We start from the raw sequence: 17118 nt of genomic DNA, 5'->3' as shown, positions 1-17118 counted from the left end.
TTTGTTTTTTTGGTTTTTCTCCGGTACCGGGAACCGAACTCACGACCTTGCGCTTGCCAGGCAGGCGCTTTTGCCGCTGAGCTAAATCCCCAGCCCCTATACGTATCTTATTTAGTTTATGTAATGATTCACAACGTTACCAATGGTATATTTGGGATAATAATAATGATAGCAAATATTTGTTAAATGTTTTGATAGCAAATATTTGTTAAATGTTTGCTTTATGCTAGGAACTATTGAACATTTACTTTTATTGTCATGTAGTTCTCACCAGCTACTCATAACTATGAAATAGGTTCTATTATTGTTTCTGTTTTATAGAGAAGGAAACTTAGCTGTTAACAGAAGTTATTGAAGAGGCTTGTCAGCTGGTTTATAATGAACTTTTAATATTTTTACCAGAAAAGGAATTAATGTAAAATATAGGGAACTTTAAATACCATTGTATTTAAAGTTTGGGGAAAATTTAAAATATGGTGCCTAATGTTCTGCACGTTCCATTGTTAGTAGAAATAGTAGATGTGGCGGTGGTTGTGGCAGTAGCTAACTATTGCTATTGCTACCTGAATGTCTGTTGTGAACCAGGCACTGTTTACCAGGCAATGGAAACAATGTACATAACTCCCAGTACCGTAGTTTTACTTCTGCTTGTAGAGCTGCACTGGAACTTGTGACTCTCCTGCCTCCTAGGCAGATTATTAGCCTCCCTCCTCCCCTTGCTGTCTCAGAAGCTGGGAATGGACCCTCTGGAGGGATTCTGATACGCTTTAACCTTTGACAACCATTGGTCTGGATCCACTGGTTTCGTATCTTACTCCAGTTTATTCTCTCAGCAACCCTCTGCACTAGACACAGTTAACTCTGAATTTATAGAGAGAAGTGAGACTGACCATGAGCTTCGGATAGCCTGTTCCTGTAACCTAGCCTGTATAATAGCAGGATCCTCTTGCTTTAAGCAAAGCTGGCGAGTGAAAAATTTTTAGAGATTAGGGATATGCATGTGATTAGTTCTTCATTATGTAATCACTTTCTATCAAAGACTTTACTGAGGTCATCATTTAAGTAGTCTCCAAAATAATTTTATTTGTGGAATTTGTTTATAAATTTATTTGTACACACTTTAATACAAATTTCCTCCAACAAAATGCAACTTTCGTTTTTCTCTTTGAGGGGCTGAACGCAGTGCCTTTACAGTGACCTACATCTCCAGCTAGCTCTTTTTACTTTATTTTGAGACAGGATCTTTCTAAGTCACTGAGTTGCCTGGGTTGGGCTCAATTTGTGATTTTCCTGCCTTAGCTCTTTGAGTACTGGAATTACATAGTACATTTTAAAGCATTAAAAAGGGGATTTGGGATGGGTGCTGAGGGGAGGGCAGGAAGGGATAGTAAAAATGATTAAAATGTGTACCAGTTCCCCACAATGCATGTAATTATGGATTGCAAACATATACTGAAAAAAGACAGTTAAATTAAAAGAGCTTTCAGGAACTAAGTCTTTTTCTTTTTGGGGGAGGGTCTTTTTGAGACGGGGGTTTTGTTAAGCAGTTCAGGCTGGCCTTGAAGTCAGTGATGCCCCTGCTCCCAAACGATAGGATTATAGGCGTGTGCCACCACACCTGGCCAGGAACTAAGTCTTAATGCAGGTTATTTGTGGTTGGTCTAATAACCAACTTTTTTTTTTAACTCAGTCCATTAGAGCTTGCTCATTTATTAAAATGAAGATGTACTGGAAATAACTGAGTGGTTGATACTTGAAGGCAAGTTTTCAATTCAGAAAAGTTATATCGATCAAGTGTATTAGGAAATGCTGTCCCCACTACATTAATATCAATCTACTCAGCAGGGTGCATCTGCATCATTAATCATTTAGAAGAACAGATTATAAATTATTAGACTAAAGCATGATTATAGGGCTAAATGTCCTCTGCCTTAGAAATAATCATCTCAGCATTATCATTAAAAAATATATGCCATTAAATCTTGAAGGGACTATTGACAAAAAATTTCCCTTACAGTTTTATTTTTTTGATTTGTATGTGATAACCTTTCTCCAAAACAAAAACTTGTTCAGATTTCATGTAAGGGAAATAAGTCAGCTATACCTTAATTCTGTAGCTAGATGCTGTAATTCCAGCAAGTGTTAAATGGGGAAATTTTGCTGGATTTGTGTATTGAGAATTTGTTGTATTAGGAGGGTTTGATCTCATTGGTTTACTTTTCTTGTCCTGTTTTCTGTTCAAAATCTTCTCTAAATATTTGAAATTGTAACCTTCCCAAGTTTAATTAAGGACTCTGGTTTAGTGAGTAGCTAGGATTAGAGAATAGTTTTACTTTTGTTAATAATTTACATTTTATCTCACCATTCAATTTCCCTTATTATTAGTAAGTAGTAAAATTAGTGCATTCTCACTGTAGAACTCTGTGAAAATACAAGAATGATACTAACCATCCCTTCAAATTTTGCCATGTGAGGGTAATTGTTGTAATATGCTTGTAGATTACCTTCTGATCCTTTAGTTGTTTATGGTGTGTATTTTGTAGAGGTGAATCTTTCTGTGTAAATGTCAACCACATTTTGTTTTCAATATTATACCATGATCATTTCTCCATTATACTAAATGTTCAAAGAGAATATAATTTTTAATGATTATGTAGTATTCTATTTTATGAATGATCATATTTGAACAACAGGTTTTCTTCTATTTTAAATAATTCTGTGTTGAATATCCTTGTACATAAATCTTTAACCAAATCGAACTTGGGATAAATGGTCATAAAATAATTTGTCAGAACAAAAGACAGACATTTTTAATACTACAGAAGCAGTCATCCTCAATTACTTTTAAGACAGCTGTTGATTTACACTCCCCCCCCCCGCCCCCCATGCTCATTACTCACCTCATTAGCGCTTAGTATTATAATTTTGAAAGTATGTCAATTCATTTTGTCCCTCAAAAATATACTTCAGGGTGTTTATTTCTTGTTTGGTGACTTGGTCATTTCCTTGTTGTTGGAGCATTCATCTTTTTCTTATATTATCTTAGAAAGGAAATTAACCTCATTTTCTGAGAAATTGCTGATACATATTGTTAAGTAATTTTTTTAGTTTGGAACATGTTGCTTGGGAGGTATTAGCATGAAGAGAAGAAAATGAAGATTTATAATGAAAAGCATTTCCTTACTTTGGTAATGTGTACCTGAAGATATACATGAAAGTAGAATGTGTTGAACAAAGACTTACCATGATATAGGAGGGTATGTTCTTACCACGTAGTATAAGGTTCTTAATAGATACCTCACCTTTTAGACATAATATTTATCCATATATTCTATTTCTTTCAAAAATAAACATGTAGGGAACGTCCCAAATTCTAAAGCATATCTATGCAGCTCTAACTTCATTGCTCTTCTCTCTCCTTTGGAGCAGAAGAGCACGCTTCCTGTTGTGATACTGTTACCTTTATTTTCATAGAGTCTGGTTGTTGTAATTTCTCTTGTCCTACTGTACATCCAGGTTGAAGCTTGCCGCCTGGTAGAGGCCAACTGAGGTAAGTGCACTGTGAACTTTGATGTAGCTGAGAAGAGATAGGAGCGATTGGTGGTGAGAGGCCTAAAATAAGCAGATCTGTTGCTGAGTTGCAGGGAGCTTAGGAACCTGGCCAGGTGAAAGCTTGGGAGTGTTCCCTGTGTGGCTTTAAAGGATCCAGGAGTCAGACACTGACCTGTGTCCTGTCTCATTTTATTCCTGTTCTGACTCCACATTCTCCTACTATGTCAACTGAGGGAGCATTTTCATGTTGTTGAGGGAAACAAATCAATAAATTTTCTCATATATATTCTTGTGCAGAGGAAGTCTTGCCCTAAGACAAGGTAGAACACGAGGGCACCTGTACTGGTGTAAGTATAATGGCGGGGTGTCACTTATAATGAATGCTGAGTCAGTGACATTTCGTTGTGTCTACGTTGTGTTTTACAAGATGGGGTTAAAGCTTGTGGGAGATACTGGAGTCCTGTCTAAGCTTACATTGCAGCCTGGTGCTGGGAATATGTGCTTTTTGAAAGAAAGACAAAGATATTTTGTTAGCAGCTTATAGCTAAATATAGATAAAGAAGGAAGTAGCATATTGCTAGCTCTGTGCCCTAAGCAGAATTGTTTGGAGAGAGACTCTTTGGAGGGCAAAGAGAAATGCCTTCATTCTATTTTTTACCCTGAAGAAAATATTTGGAAGGCTGGGCTGTAGCTCAGTGGTAGAGCACCTGCTTAGCATGTGCAAGGCCCTGGGTTTGATCCCCAGCATTGTAGCAAAAGAAAAAAAAAAATTGGATACTTTTCTTTTTTTAAGCCTAAGGAGCTTCTGTAACCCCGGTTTCTGAACATCTATTCAGAAAACTCCAAGCATCTCACTTAACGTGACTCAATCATTACAATTTCTTATTGATGTGGTTTGTCACATTTTTAGGCCACATCTGTTTCAACTTTGTTTACCTCAAAGGCAAACAAAAGAAATTAAATAACAAATTCTCTTTGTTCTTAGAGATATGTTTTATTTGCTTTGTTTTTGTTTCCTCCCTAAATTTTCTAATGCAGTAATTTTTTTCTCATTTTTTTTCACTGATTAACTTGATTGTATGACTTCATTCTTCTTTTCTGAACAACCTGTCTCCTTGGTAATCAGTGGAAATTACTTTTGGGGTTCTGTATTTCTCCTCACGAACTGAAATACGGCTTTAGCACTGGATCTTTCCCTTTCCTTCACCAGAGTACACTACAGATATATTCTATCTTTTAGGTTTTCCTAAGAAGGGAACAGTTTTTAGTAACATGTGTCTGAGTATTCCTTGTTAATTAATTCAGTAAAATTTATGAACATAAAGTTTTTGAAGAGATGAGGCTTACCAAATATCTGCATTAATTGGATTGGGCACTTCAAACACAAAATAAAACTTTTGGCATCTTGTCACTTCTAACCTGTTTTTTCTCTGGTGTTCTGTTTTGCGGAACACCACTTCCATGTCTTCAGTTAAACAAATTTGAAGCTTTCTCTTTCCCTACTTTTATATTCCCAACATTCCCTTTATGTCCGAGGCATTGTGTGCATTGGATTCTACCTCTTCCCGGTCACCTCATACTTACTCGGCTGGTCTTTATTACTTCTTACCTTCTCACTTTCTGTAACCCTTTTAAGTTCCTTCTCACCCTTTTTTTTCTGATCTCTGCTCTGTGAAAGCCCTTTCCATATTAATGTCTGATTGAGCTCTCTAAAACCCTCTCATTCCTAACAGTTTTCTACCCTCCCTCAGTCTTAAGGAAAATCCTGATTCTTCTCAAGTTCAAGGAATAGTAGGCCTCCAAAATTAAGTCTTCTCTAAAACCTGGAGATAAAGTCATTAGAAAACATCTTCTATAGGAGCTGAAATTACTGGATATTTACATATCAGGTTGGTGAAGATTTTCATTGACAAAGAATAATTTGATGTAGAAGCATGTAATTACAGAATTAATTGAAAAGACTCCATTAAGCTACATATGGTTTCCATTGTCTTTTTTGACTGAGTCAATATCCACTTACCCAATACAATGCAAACTCTTTGGAGACTCAGTGTTGTCTCAGGCAGTCAAAGCAGAAGTTGTGGGGAAAAGCACTTTGTAAATATTTGCCTGTTTTGACAGTTTTGGAGACTTAAGCTAAAACTACTAGTGAACTTTTGAAGAAGCCAATTATGGCAGCTTTAAAAGGCTATAGAACAAAAATAATAATTTCTTAGGAAATCTAACCTGCTTTTAGACTCGAGATATAAAAATGGAATCCTTCACTGAGTAATGAAAACAATGGATAATCATTCCTTATTCAACAAGTATTTATTTGTCTGACACGATCCTAGAGGCTTGGAATACGTTAATAAAACAAATAAAAATCCTTGCCTTTATGGAGCTTAAATTCCAGTGGCAGGAGACAGACAATAAATGATAACCATGAATAAGTCACAGTTTAGAAGGGTAAGTAACTCCCCCAACGCCCCCCCCCCCCCCAAAAAAAAGGCCAGGCATATAGCTCAGTGGCACAGCACCTGCCTGGCAAGTGTGATTCCCTGAGTTTGATTCCTGGCCTTCCCCACAATGCCAAAGACAGGATAACAGGAATTAGGGTTGGCTGGTTAGGGGCCAGACTTTAGTATATGGTAGTCAGGAGATGATAATCATTTGAGTAAATGACAGATTATCATTTGTGCGGTACTTATGAGTACCAGTTAGTTTCTAAGAAAATGTCAGGCTTTGAGAATTAAGAAAATGTGAATCAGATTCCATTTTTGACCTTAGAGAGTACACAGCTGAGCAAGGGAAGGGCAAACACCATGAAACAACCTGGAGCATCGTGGTATTGCAGATGCTTTGGTAGAAGTATACACAAGGTATAATAAGGCATTCAGACCTTTCTAATCTGATCTCACCTCTGTTCTTACTGTGATAAGCAGTTTATTTAAACCATGACTCTTAACACCTTTTAGATATCAGAACATCGGTTTAGATTGCTTTAGACTTGGTTATATGAATTGATCACGCTCTCTCCATACTACTTTATTACTTTAAAAAAAGCTTCTGACTACTCAACATGTCTGGACTCATTCCAAATCATAGCCACTGGCGCCCCGACCACGTAGTTATCTAAGCGGAGTGTTTTTATTCCACATTCTTCCAGCTTCGTTTACTTAGCACAAATATAGAGTGAGCAAGGCACTGGAGAGTGTCCAAGGCACAGAGATACACCAGCAGATGACTGACTAAACTCTGTGTTTTAGAAGTTTACATCCTAGTGGAAGAGGCAATCAGTAAACAATGGAGATGTTACATATGTTACATACCAGCAGTTTGCAAATGTGTTGGTACAAGTATCCTTGTACATTTTAAAATTATATGAAGACTCCAAACAGCTTGATTTTATGTGTGTTTATTAATACCTACCAGTTTAGAAATTAAAACAGATTTTAAACACTTAAAAATAGCAATAAGGAATTCATTTCCTTAATAATCTGTGACAAAATAACTTTCCTCAGCCCCGCTCCCTAAAAGAGTGACTTCGTGTTATGTGTTTGCAATTCTCTTTAATGTGGCAATAGCTGGATTCTCACATCTGCTTCTGCATCAAGTTGTGTGTTGTGATTGAAGTAGTACAGTGAGTATGTGTACCTTACATTGTGTCCATATAAACCAGGCATTGTTGGGAAATAGGAGTTATAGATAATCCCTTCCCTAATAATTTTCTCTGGCTAATTGTTTATTAGATTAGTAGAACTGTTTTCTCTTAAGGCTATATGTAGTATTTGTGCTTTTTATGGTTTTGATTTGTTTTTGCTGTGCCTGGTATCTGATAAGGGTCTTACACAAGCTAGGCAAGTGCTATTACAGAGTTTTATCCTCAAAACTATAGTAGCACATTGGTGTTTTAGTATACGTTAGGCACCATGGTAAATGTTGTATAGATTAACAGTACTGATTAAATCTCATGACAACTTTATAAGTTCTAGCTACTGTTTTTAGATCCATAAGCAGTATTATCATTCTCGGATTATAGATGACAAAATTAAAGCTAATAGAGTTTAAATAACTTGCCCAGTGTGAATGAGGACAAAGCTGGGAGTCACACGAGAGTTTGGACCTAAGAGGCAGCCCTGTTGGCTTATTCACTAGACAGCTTTAAGAGATGCTGAAAAAGCAGTAGTTTTTGGGGGGAATTGGGGTGGCTGACAGCAATATTTTCCAAATTGGATTTCAGTGCATTAGTAGATTGCAAATTCTATTTAGTGGGTCCAAATCAGCATTTAAAAAAAGTGATGTACAGCAGAGAGAACATCCATGTATATGGGATGTTGAAGAAGCAAGAATTGTTTTGTAAAGCTAATGTTGTGGTGTTTTAGGTGTATCTGTATATATGTGTATGTGTACTGTATATGTGAACTGGGTCATGCTATAAAATACATTTCTTATTTTGGTTCATAGTGAAATGAAATTTAGAACCCACTAACATAGAGGATATAAAACAAGCTTGAAAATGTACTGAAGAGGAGTGGTACATGCTAGAGAAGAAAATCTAGAGATGAACTGAATATATAAATAATATAAAAAGAGAGAGTAAACCTGTCTGCTGTATGTTTGGGTAAAATAATTAGGTCAGTGCTTTAAAGGTTTTCTGATTAACGCATTAAATCAGGCCCTTAAGCACCAGAGACCCATTCAAAATTAGTTTGGCTTTGGTACTAGTAGAGAGCTGCCTCTGCAGGTGGTTTGTGAATTGTCTGTATCACTATTACATTTTTTTCCTATCAACATTGTGATTTAATAGTTACCCTGCATCTTATTGATACTTTATGTATACACACAATGCTATTTTTCCGATCAGATCCAGCAGGGTAGAAGTTTCTTGACTGATAACACAGGAGAATAGGAGAAGGTGAGCTCGATTAGTCATAGTAATAGAATCTTGAACTTTCAGCTGGAAGGGATAATTTCATTTAAGCCTCCTGTTCTAGGTGCAAAAGTAACTATTTAGATGCTGTACGTGGCTTATTAGGGTCAACACTGGACAAAGCAACAATGTCTTCTGAGCTATGTCTTCTGATGCATAGCTGTATTCTCATAGTAATTTGCTACCTGTCTTTGCTTTCTGTCTTCTCCATGTAGGATGCCTCCCCAGTGTCTGCCCCGTCTTTTCTCCTTAATCCAGCCCCACCCCCATCTTTGCCTCGTAATTCCTACTCAGTCTTTAAAATTCAGATCTCATCTCCCTGTTTTAAAACCTTTGTTGAACTCACTTCCACAAACATACCCTTAGGGTGGGTTTATACCACTTTCTTTATAACCAAAGATTTTTGTATTCTACTTGAGCAGCTTTTATCTATCCTGAAGTTATGAAGATAGCCTCCTATTTTACCTTTTGGAAGCTTCATTGCTTTCAAATTCAGCAATTAAGGAATGCCTTCAAGTTGTTTTTTGTATGTAGTACAAGGTAGGGCCAGATTTGATCCCCCTCCAATATTGTTCTGGCACCATTTATGGAAAGATTCTTCCTTACTGCACTTCAGTGTCACATTTATTACAAACCGAGCTTACATATATGTGGATGATCCTATTTTTGGGCTCTGTTCTGTTTCATTGGTTTATTTACCCCTGGCCCAATATCACATTTCCTTAGCTAGTGCTTTATTAGAAGACTTTATTTTTGGTAGGGGTTTCTCTCTTTCCAAGAAAATTTTTGTTATTCTGTATTTTGCATTTCTATAAAAGTTTTAGAATCAACTGGCAAATTTCACAAAATGTCTTTCGAATTTTGATGAACATTCCATTTAATTTACAGACATTGAGTGAATGAAATTTATCATTAAACCTTACATTCCCTGAATATGGTATTTCCTTTTATATAGGTTATCTTTTTTTTTTAAATCTTTTTGAGACAGGATCTCATTTTGCAGTTCAGGCTGTCCTTGAGCTCACTTTTTAGCTCAGGCTGGCCTCGAACTCTCAACGATCCTCCTGCCTCAGCCTCCCAAGTGCTGGGATTAGAGGTGTGTGCTACCATACCTGGCTTTTAAGAATTATATTTAAAAATCTCAAAGTACAAAATACTTCTGAATACTTTATCATTTTCTGCAAACAAGGAAAAGTTTCTGTATATGTGCAATATAACCAGTAGCATTGGAAATGTTAACATAAGGAAATTAACATTAATGTGTTAGCACCATGTAATTCTTAGACTCCATTCAGGTTTCACCATTTGTCCTGATAATATTCTTCATAGCCTAGGATCTAATTTAGAATCACATGTGGATTTAGTTATCATGGCTCTTTGGTTTCCTTCAGCCTGGAACTTAATTTGTGAAGGCTGCCCTTGAATTTCATGAAAATTTTGACACTTTTCATGATTATAGGCCTGTTGTTTTGTAGAATGTCCCCAGTTTATATTTTTTCTGACGTTTCTTCATAATTATATTCCGATTATATATCCTTGGCTGGAAGATCACAAACATGATATTTTATTCTTATCATAGGATTTCAGTTTGTCCTATTAGTGTTGCTATTTATTCTGCTCATTTCATTAAGTGTCTGCTGATCTTGTCAAGTTTTGCATTTTTCTCTGCTTCTTTAATATTTTGTGGGAAAGCATTTTGAAGCTGAATAAATGTCCCATTTTTATCAGGCTCTCAGTTTGTGCATATTGATAGGAACTCTTGTTTTCCTCAATGGGTTATAATTTGCCACTTTTTTCGGGGGGAGTACTTGATTTGTTCTCCTTTTGGCCAGTAGCATCCCTCTTAAGGATGACTTCTGTGTCCTTTTGACATGGCCCTGTCATTCTTTAAGTATTTTGTTGTTTTGTGGTGCAAAAAGATACTTCACGTTCATTTTTTAAATGAAGTTTATTGGTACATTTCAGGTTTACATAATGATCACATTCATCATAGGGAATCTACCTGTACATGATATAACTTGATTCTTTTTTTCCCCATGCAACCCTACCCTGACTTCAACATCGTCCTGTTGAAAAGCCTTATTTACAAAAGCCTTGTTTCCATTTTATCCTTCTTTTCTCATCATTTTTTTTTTCTGTTCCTTCTTTCCCCTTACTCCCTCCCTAGTTCCCGTTCCCATTTGAACATTTTCTTCCTATTTCACAGTGTCAGTTTCACATTTTGCTGTAGTATGCATTTTGGTCCTTATTTATACTTTTCGTTTCAAGCTCATTTTATACCATCCCTATTCCAGTTCTGGAGTCAGTCATTTTTCTAAGGAGCACTGGCTTTTAATGGAGAATGCTACTTGGGAATCAACATCTATGGCTGAGTGTAGACAGTGCTATTGGGTGTCACAGCTCCCAGACTTTCTGAAAGCTAAGAAACATGAATGCTGTGTATCTATGTGTGTGCATGTGTGTACATGTGTGTATCTGTGTCCATATCTACATATATTGAAAACCATGAGTTCATACTGATAGCTCCAATTCTAGTCTAACACCATGGAAATCATTCTTTTTTTTTCTCTTACCAATAATATTTGTAACTCCATTTCCTCGATGAAAAATGCTTTATTCATATTCCATACACTTACCGGAGCAATTCTTCCTTATGTAAGTATTTTCTAATCCCCCATCCTCACTCACTTAGCCTGGGAGACCTGGCATCAAGCTTCCTGTCCCTGCTGTGTGGGTGTCTCCCTCACTTTCCTTGGCTCTCGCTCTCCATGCTGGGCTTTCCCATGTGTGGGGTCCATTTTCACCTTGCGTTGGCCTGGATGCCTGGTGCTGGGCCGCTGTCCCTTTGCCTGAGGTGTGCGCTGCCCCTTGCTGGTGCTCTGATGTCCTGACATGGATTTTCTGCCTATTTGTTACAAAACTTTTAACTAAATTACAAAGATCACTTGAATTTTCTCTCTGAAGGCCGCAAAATCATTCAGTTGTGGCAGCTCCTTTACTTTTTCTTTTCTGTCATACCATTGTATCTTTGATGAATATTGATCAATTATTTGTAAAATGTCTTTCATTTTGAGTTTATATGATGTTTTTTCATGATTAGGTTGAGCTTATATATTTTTGACAAGAATACCAAAGAAATGACATTGCTTTTTTCTCAGTGAATGGTGTGAGGGTTCTATGATGTTCATTAGTTGTATCACGGGCAGTGTTAGCTTTGTGGGAGTTTTTTTCTGTTCTTTTTGGAGTGCGAGCGGTTGAGCACAGGGCCTTGTGCATGTGAGGCAGTGTTTTAGCTGCTGCACTCCCAGTCCGGCTAATGTTAACTTCGATGACTTGATTAAGGTGGTGCCTGTCAAATCGGTCAATTACAAAATTGCTTTCTTTCCTTTTTCCTTTATAAATACCTTGAGAGAGATACTTTGAGACCATAAATTTCCTGTTTTCCCTCCAGCTTTTGCCCACCTCTTTCAGCCACTCATGTGCCTGCAGTAACTGTTGCTGTAAGGTTGCTCTGAGTGATTTTTAACTTCCTTCATTCTCTCTGTACTTGTTTTTTGAACCAGATGCCTCAGTCACTTTACTGTCCCCCAGACACAATACCCAACACCTACAACTTAAAGGAGGAGAGATTCACTTTGTCTCTCAGGTGCATGCTAGGTTCAAATGGCAGAGGAAAAGGAGCTCAGCCCTTGGCAGCCAGGAAGCAGAGAAAGAAGGAGGAGCTGGGAGGGAGCCGGACCCTTCCAGATCACACCACCTTGACCGCGTCCACCTAGGCCCAGCCTCCTTCACAGTCAGCTTTGACTCAGCAGTGAAGTGCGGTAATTACAGTGCCCCGCAGCCCCCCTGTGAACGTGCGAAACTTGTAGGGGGACATTTCTAGATCTAAACCATAACAGCGAGGATCAAACCCGGGCCTTACACACGCTAGACAAGTGCTCTACCACTGAGCTATATTCTTAACCTTTTACCTTTCTAAAAATTTTATTTTGAGTCATGGTCTTATTAAGTTTCCCAGGCTGGCTTAGAACTTGAAGTCCTCCTGCCTCAGCTTCCCAAGTAGCTGGGAATACAGGCCCTCCTATACTCATTAAATGTAATTCTTTTGAAGGAAGAGATGTCCTCTCTACTCTCGTTGCTGTTGTTTTCACTGAGCATAGCTCAGCCCTTTTTATTTTGAGAGGGGGTCTCGCTAAGCTGTCCAGGAGGGACTGGAACTTGCCATCCTCCTGCATCAGTCTCCCTCAGTGCAGGACAGGCCTGCGCAGCCCTCTTCAGTTACCTACTCAGTTGTTTTTAGATAAGCATTGGTCTCATGGATGTTACCTGTATTTTATGTAGCCCAAATTTTATGGATTTTATTGTATTTTGTTTTCTTGCTCAAATTCTGTAGTCTCCCATTATCTAGTTAAGGACTGTTTTCCAAGTTACTTCAGGTCTTAGCTCAGGCTGCGATAACAAAATCCCTGTAGACTGGGTGCTTAAACAGCACATACTTATTTCTCACAGTTCTGGAGGCTGAGAAGTTTGAGATCAGGTCTATTTCGGTCTTTCCTTTACACTTCTGGTTGATTTTAATGACTTAGTTTATGGAAGGGTATATGAAACATTACTGCAGGTCTTTCTGTTTTCTTTCCACTCTTCTCCCAGCTTCCCATTACTACAGTTCTAAGAGTCTGAATATATTTTATTTTATTTTCTGTCTTGTTGAGACAGGGTTTCTCTATGCAGTTCAGGCTGACCTTAAACTCAGTTTGTAGCCCAGGCTGACCTCAAACTCACAGTGATCCTCCTGAGTGCTGGGATTACAAGTGTGTGCCACCACATCTGACCTATTTTTTTTTTTTTTTGAGATAAGGTCTCATTGTATGGCTTTAAACTTGCTATGTAGCCCAGGCTGATCTTGAATTCACAATAAGCATCCTGCCTCAGCCTCCTGAGTGCTGGGACTATACATGCATGTGGCATCACATACAGTGTTTGAATATATTTTAAAAAGCTGTATTTAAAGAAGTGTTTCTACCTCTTTAATCCTAGTAACGTGTTACTGTTCTCCCTGGCTTTCCATCCTTTCCCATCCATGGCTTCTAGGTAATCAATTTATTGATTTTTACTTTTTTTTTTTTTTTACACAAAAAAGTGGGCACATGTGTTTTTTCTTTTATATCCATATTTCTTCTGCTAAATGTGGCACATTTTTTCACTAACAGTATACCTGGAAATCACTCCAAAGAAAGGTACTCCACTCCTTCATACCTGCATAGTACTCCACAATTATTCTGCCTCTCTCAGGATGAGTACTTAAGAGTGTTTTCAGTATTTTAACGGCTACAAAAAATGCTATAGTGAATAAATTTTTTTGGATTTCTAGGGGTTGTGAAATCTGCAGCTTAATGTCTTATTGAAAATTTTTTGTCTTTTTAAAGCTTTTTTTTTTTTTTTTTTGAGACAGGGTTTTGCTATGTAGTTCAGGTTGGCCTTGAACTCAGCGATCCTCCTGCCTCAGCTTCCAAGGTTCTATGATTACAGGCATGCGCCACCGCACCTGGCTTCATCAATTTTGTCTTTTCAAAGTTTTTATTAATATTAGTACCTGTTTACAAAACATCTTCCTTCTGTCAGCTTTGGAAAATTCACAAGCATGTGGCACTTCTGTTTCCTCGTCATCTGTCCTCTGGAATTTCAGTCACCGCAAGTTAGTTACATTTTCTCACCTTGTTGCTCACTGTTTTGTATCTTGTGTCCCTTTGGTACACGGCTGCTCTGATGAGGTTCTTGTAATGGTCTCTTTGGTTGTATCTGACCTCCTGTTAACACTCATCCATGTAGTTCTTAATTATATTTTTTAATTTTAGAATTTACATTTATTTAAAAAATCTAAATGAAAAACCAAACTAAAGAAAATATTCTTGTCATTTGTAAAATAACCTGGAGCTCCTGCTGGTTTGTTTGTATTGTCTTATTTTAAGTTTTTGAGACAGGGTTTCACTATGTAGTCCAGGCTGATCTTTGAACTCACTATGATGCCCAGGGTGGCCTTGAATTCTCAGTGATCCTCCTGCCTCTTCCCCCAGCGATGGGATTACAGGTGTGAGCCACCTCGCCCCACCACACCCCACCCAGCTGTATTGTGTGTTTTGTTTTATTTGTAGTATTGCAGATTGAAGCCAGAGCCTTTCACTGAGCTACATTTGGCTTTTTTTTTCTTTATTTTTAAATTTTGAGACGGGTCTTGCTAATTCACAGAATTTCCCAGGTTTGTCTGAACTTTGGGACCTTCCTGCCTTGGCCTCCCAGAGTGCTGGAATTACAGGAATATACCACTCTGCACTCAGCTTCTATATTTTTTTGGTTCTAGTTATATGAGGTTTTTGACTCCCAGTATATCTCCACTTATGTATAACTTGGTCATATTTGTTTATGTGAGACACTGTTTTTTAAAAATTCAGTTTATTGGTACATTTTAGATATATATGATCACATTCATTATAAGGAATTTGTATCTGTACATGATATAACTTGATTCTTCCCCCCACCCATTCCCCTGCCTTCCTTTCAAACCCTCTTCCTTTCTTATTTACAAAAGCTTTGTTCCCATTTTTTTCTTTCTTTTGGATGCACCTTGAGTCCATACTCTTCAGTGAAATAAATTTGGACACACATGTGTAAATACCACACACTGTTTGGTGTGAGAAATTGAAAGTGTAAATAAGGGCCAAAGTGTATAATAGTGTGAAACGGGAAGAAAAGGTTCAAATGGAAAGGGGAACTCAAGAAGGGGGAGAGGGAAAAGAAGGAAGGGGTAAAAGAGATAGATACGTTCTTAAAAATTGTTTATAGAATATAATTTAGCAGCTGAGAGGAGTTTCTCAACCTGCGGGAAGGATCTTTGTTTGCTGCTTTGCTAGCTGAATGCCCCGAGGCACTAACAAGTGGAGATCATTTTAGTTCATTTTAGGGGTCAGGGTTTCTCTGGGCCTCTCAGGTGACACTGTTGTTTTAATGTGGGTTTGTCCTGATCCCAGAATGGAGCCATTTTCAGTCTCGAGTGAAACATGGCCCGATTGCCAGTTACCACTTTATTGGATCTTAGTCATCGCCTTTGGCCTGAGTCTTTAAAAAATTTATGATAGAGCTTTAGGTTCATTTGCAAAATTGAGCCCAAAGTAGACTTCTCACGTGCCCTTCACACCCACCCTCCCTAAAGCCTTTAGTGACTTTATTTTTGAGACAGGGTCTTGCAGTACGGTTCAGGCTGGCCTAGAATTCACTATGTAGCCCAGCTGACCCTGAACTTGCAGCAGTCTTTGTGCCTCAGCCTCCCCAGTGCTGGGATTACAGGTGTGTGCCACCACGCTCAGCTTTCGTTGATTGTAAATACTAGGTTTATCTCCTGCGTGATGGTCCTGTCCCTGGGTCTTGGCCTGGCAATTCTTTATTACCTTGTTGTCCTCAATCAGTTTTTTTCTTTTAAATTTTAAGTTTAATTTATTTTTAACTGATACATAAAAATTGTACATATCAGTGGGCTAATATGGTATTTTGATTCATGTACACATTTTGTAATGTTTAAATCTGGTTAAATGTATTTATCTCCTCAAACATGCATCCTTTCTTTGTGGTAAAATCTTTCAAAATCTTTTTTTTTTTTTTTTTTTTTTTTTTGGGTACTGGGAATTGAACTCAGGCCCTTGGGCCCTTGCGCTTGCCATTCAGGCACTGTGCGGCTGAGCTACATCCCCGCCCCTCAAAATCTTCTGCTTTTTGAAATGAATAGTCTGTTCCTGTTACCTGTGGTCTCCTTACTGTGCAGTAGCATACTGGAACTTCTTGCTTCTAATGGTGACTTAGTATTGCAGCCACCGATGTGCTTTTACCCAGCACCCCCTGCTTCACTCTCCCTATTCCCCAGGACCGTGTCTGCATCGACGAGAGCAACCTTCTAAGACTTCACCCTGGTGCCTGTGTTCCTGTGCCTGGCTTGTTTCACTAAACAGCATTCTCTAGTTCTTCCCATGTTGGTGCAAATGACAGAATTTCATTGTTTTTGTTTTTCATGGCTGAATAGCAAGCACCCATGGTATGTTACAGACCACGTTTAAAAACTATTGGTTGGTGGAATGAGTTTTTTAAAAAATAATCAGTCCAACTTTGTGGTTGTTCTAGTGGAAAGGTTGGTCTGAGCTACGTAAACTACCGTTATTAAACACAGTTATGCCTTTCATTATAAGTTGTTGCATTTCTGCTTAGATATTTCATCTATATGATGGTAGATAATTAGATAAGGTAGATCAGGTGAATGTTAAGGAAATGGCCTAACTGAAACCTTCTATTAGCATCATGGTTTTAAAATTTTACTTTCAAATGTGGAGACTAGTGTAGAAGGTGACCTTTTTTATTATAATCTGTTATTCTAGCTCGCGATGCTGATGAGCGGGAGAAGTGGATCCACGCCTTAGAAGAGACAATTCTTCGCCATACTCTCCAGCTTCAAGTAAGAATCTTTCATGGTTTCTGGAGAATCCATTCGTGTTTATTTATTTTTGTGGCTGTTTTATGTTTTTAGAAAATAACTGATAGGATAGAATGAGAACTTTTAGTTGCAGAATTGCTTATTGTTGTCGATACACTGTTACATAGTAAAATCATAGTCA

At 37.8% G+C, this 17118-nt stretch overlaps 1 protein-coding gene across 1 annotated transcript in view; it reads left to right on the top strand.

The window, feature by feature from the left end:
* Nucleotides 1–17118, top strand: part of Osbpl9 (oxysterol binding protein-like 9) — a gene marked incomplete in the record, with an annotated part of 147682 nt that overhangs the window by 61683 nt on the left and 68881 nt on the right. Inside the window, 1 exon segment of the mRNA XM_005398602.2 lies at nt 16882–16958. Coding sequence (XP_005398659.2) covers nt 16882–16958 — 77 coding nt within the window.

The sequence above is a fragment of the Chinchilla lanigera genome, unplaced genomic scaffold (assembly GCF_000276665.1).
Source record: "Chinchilla lanigera isolate Chin_1 unplaced genomic scaffold, ChiLan1.0 scaffold00063, whole genome shotgun sequence".
In the NCBI taxonomy this organism is placed as follows: domain Eukaryota; kingdom Metazoa; phylum Chordata; class Mammalia; order Rodentia; family Chinchillidae; genus Chinchilla; species Chinchilla lanigera.
Note: the sequence above shows the minus strand (reverse complement) of the source record. Positions and strands in the feature narration are given on the sequence as shown.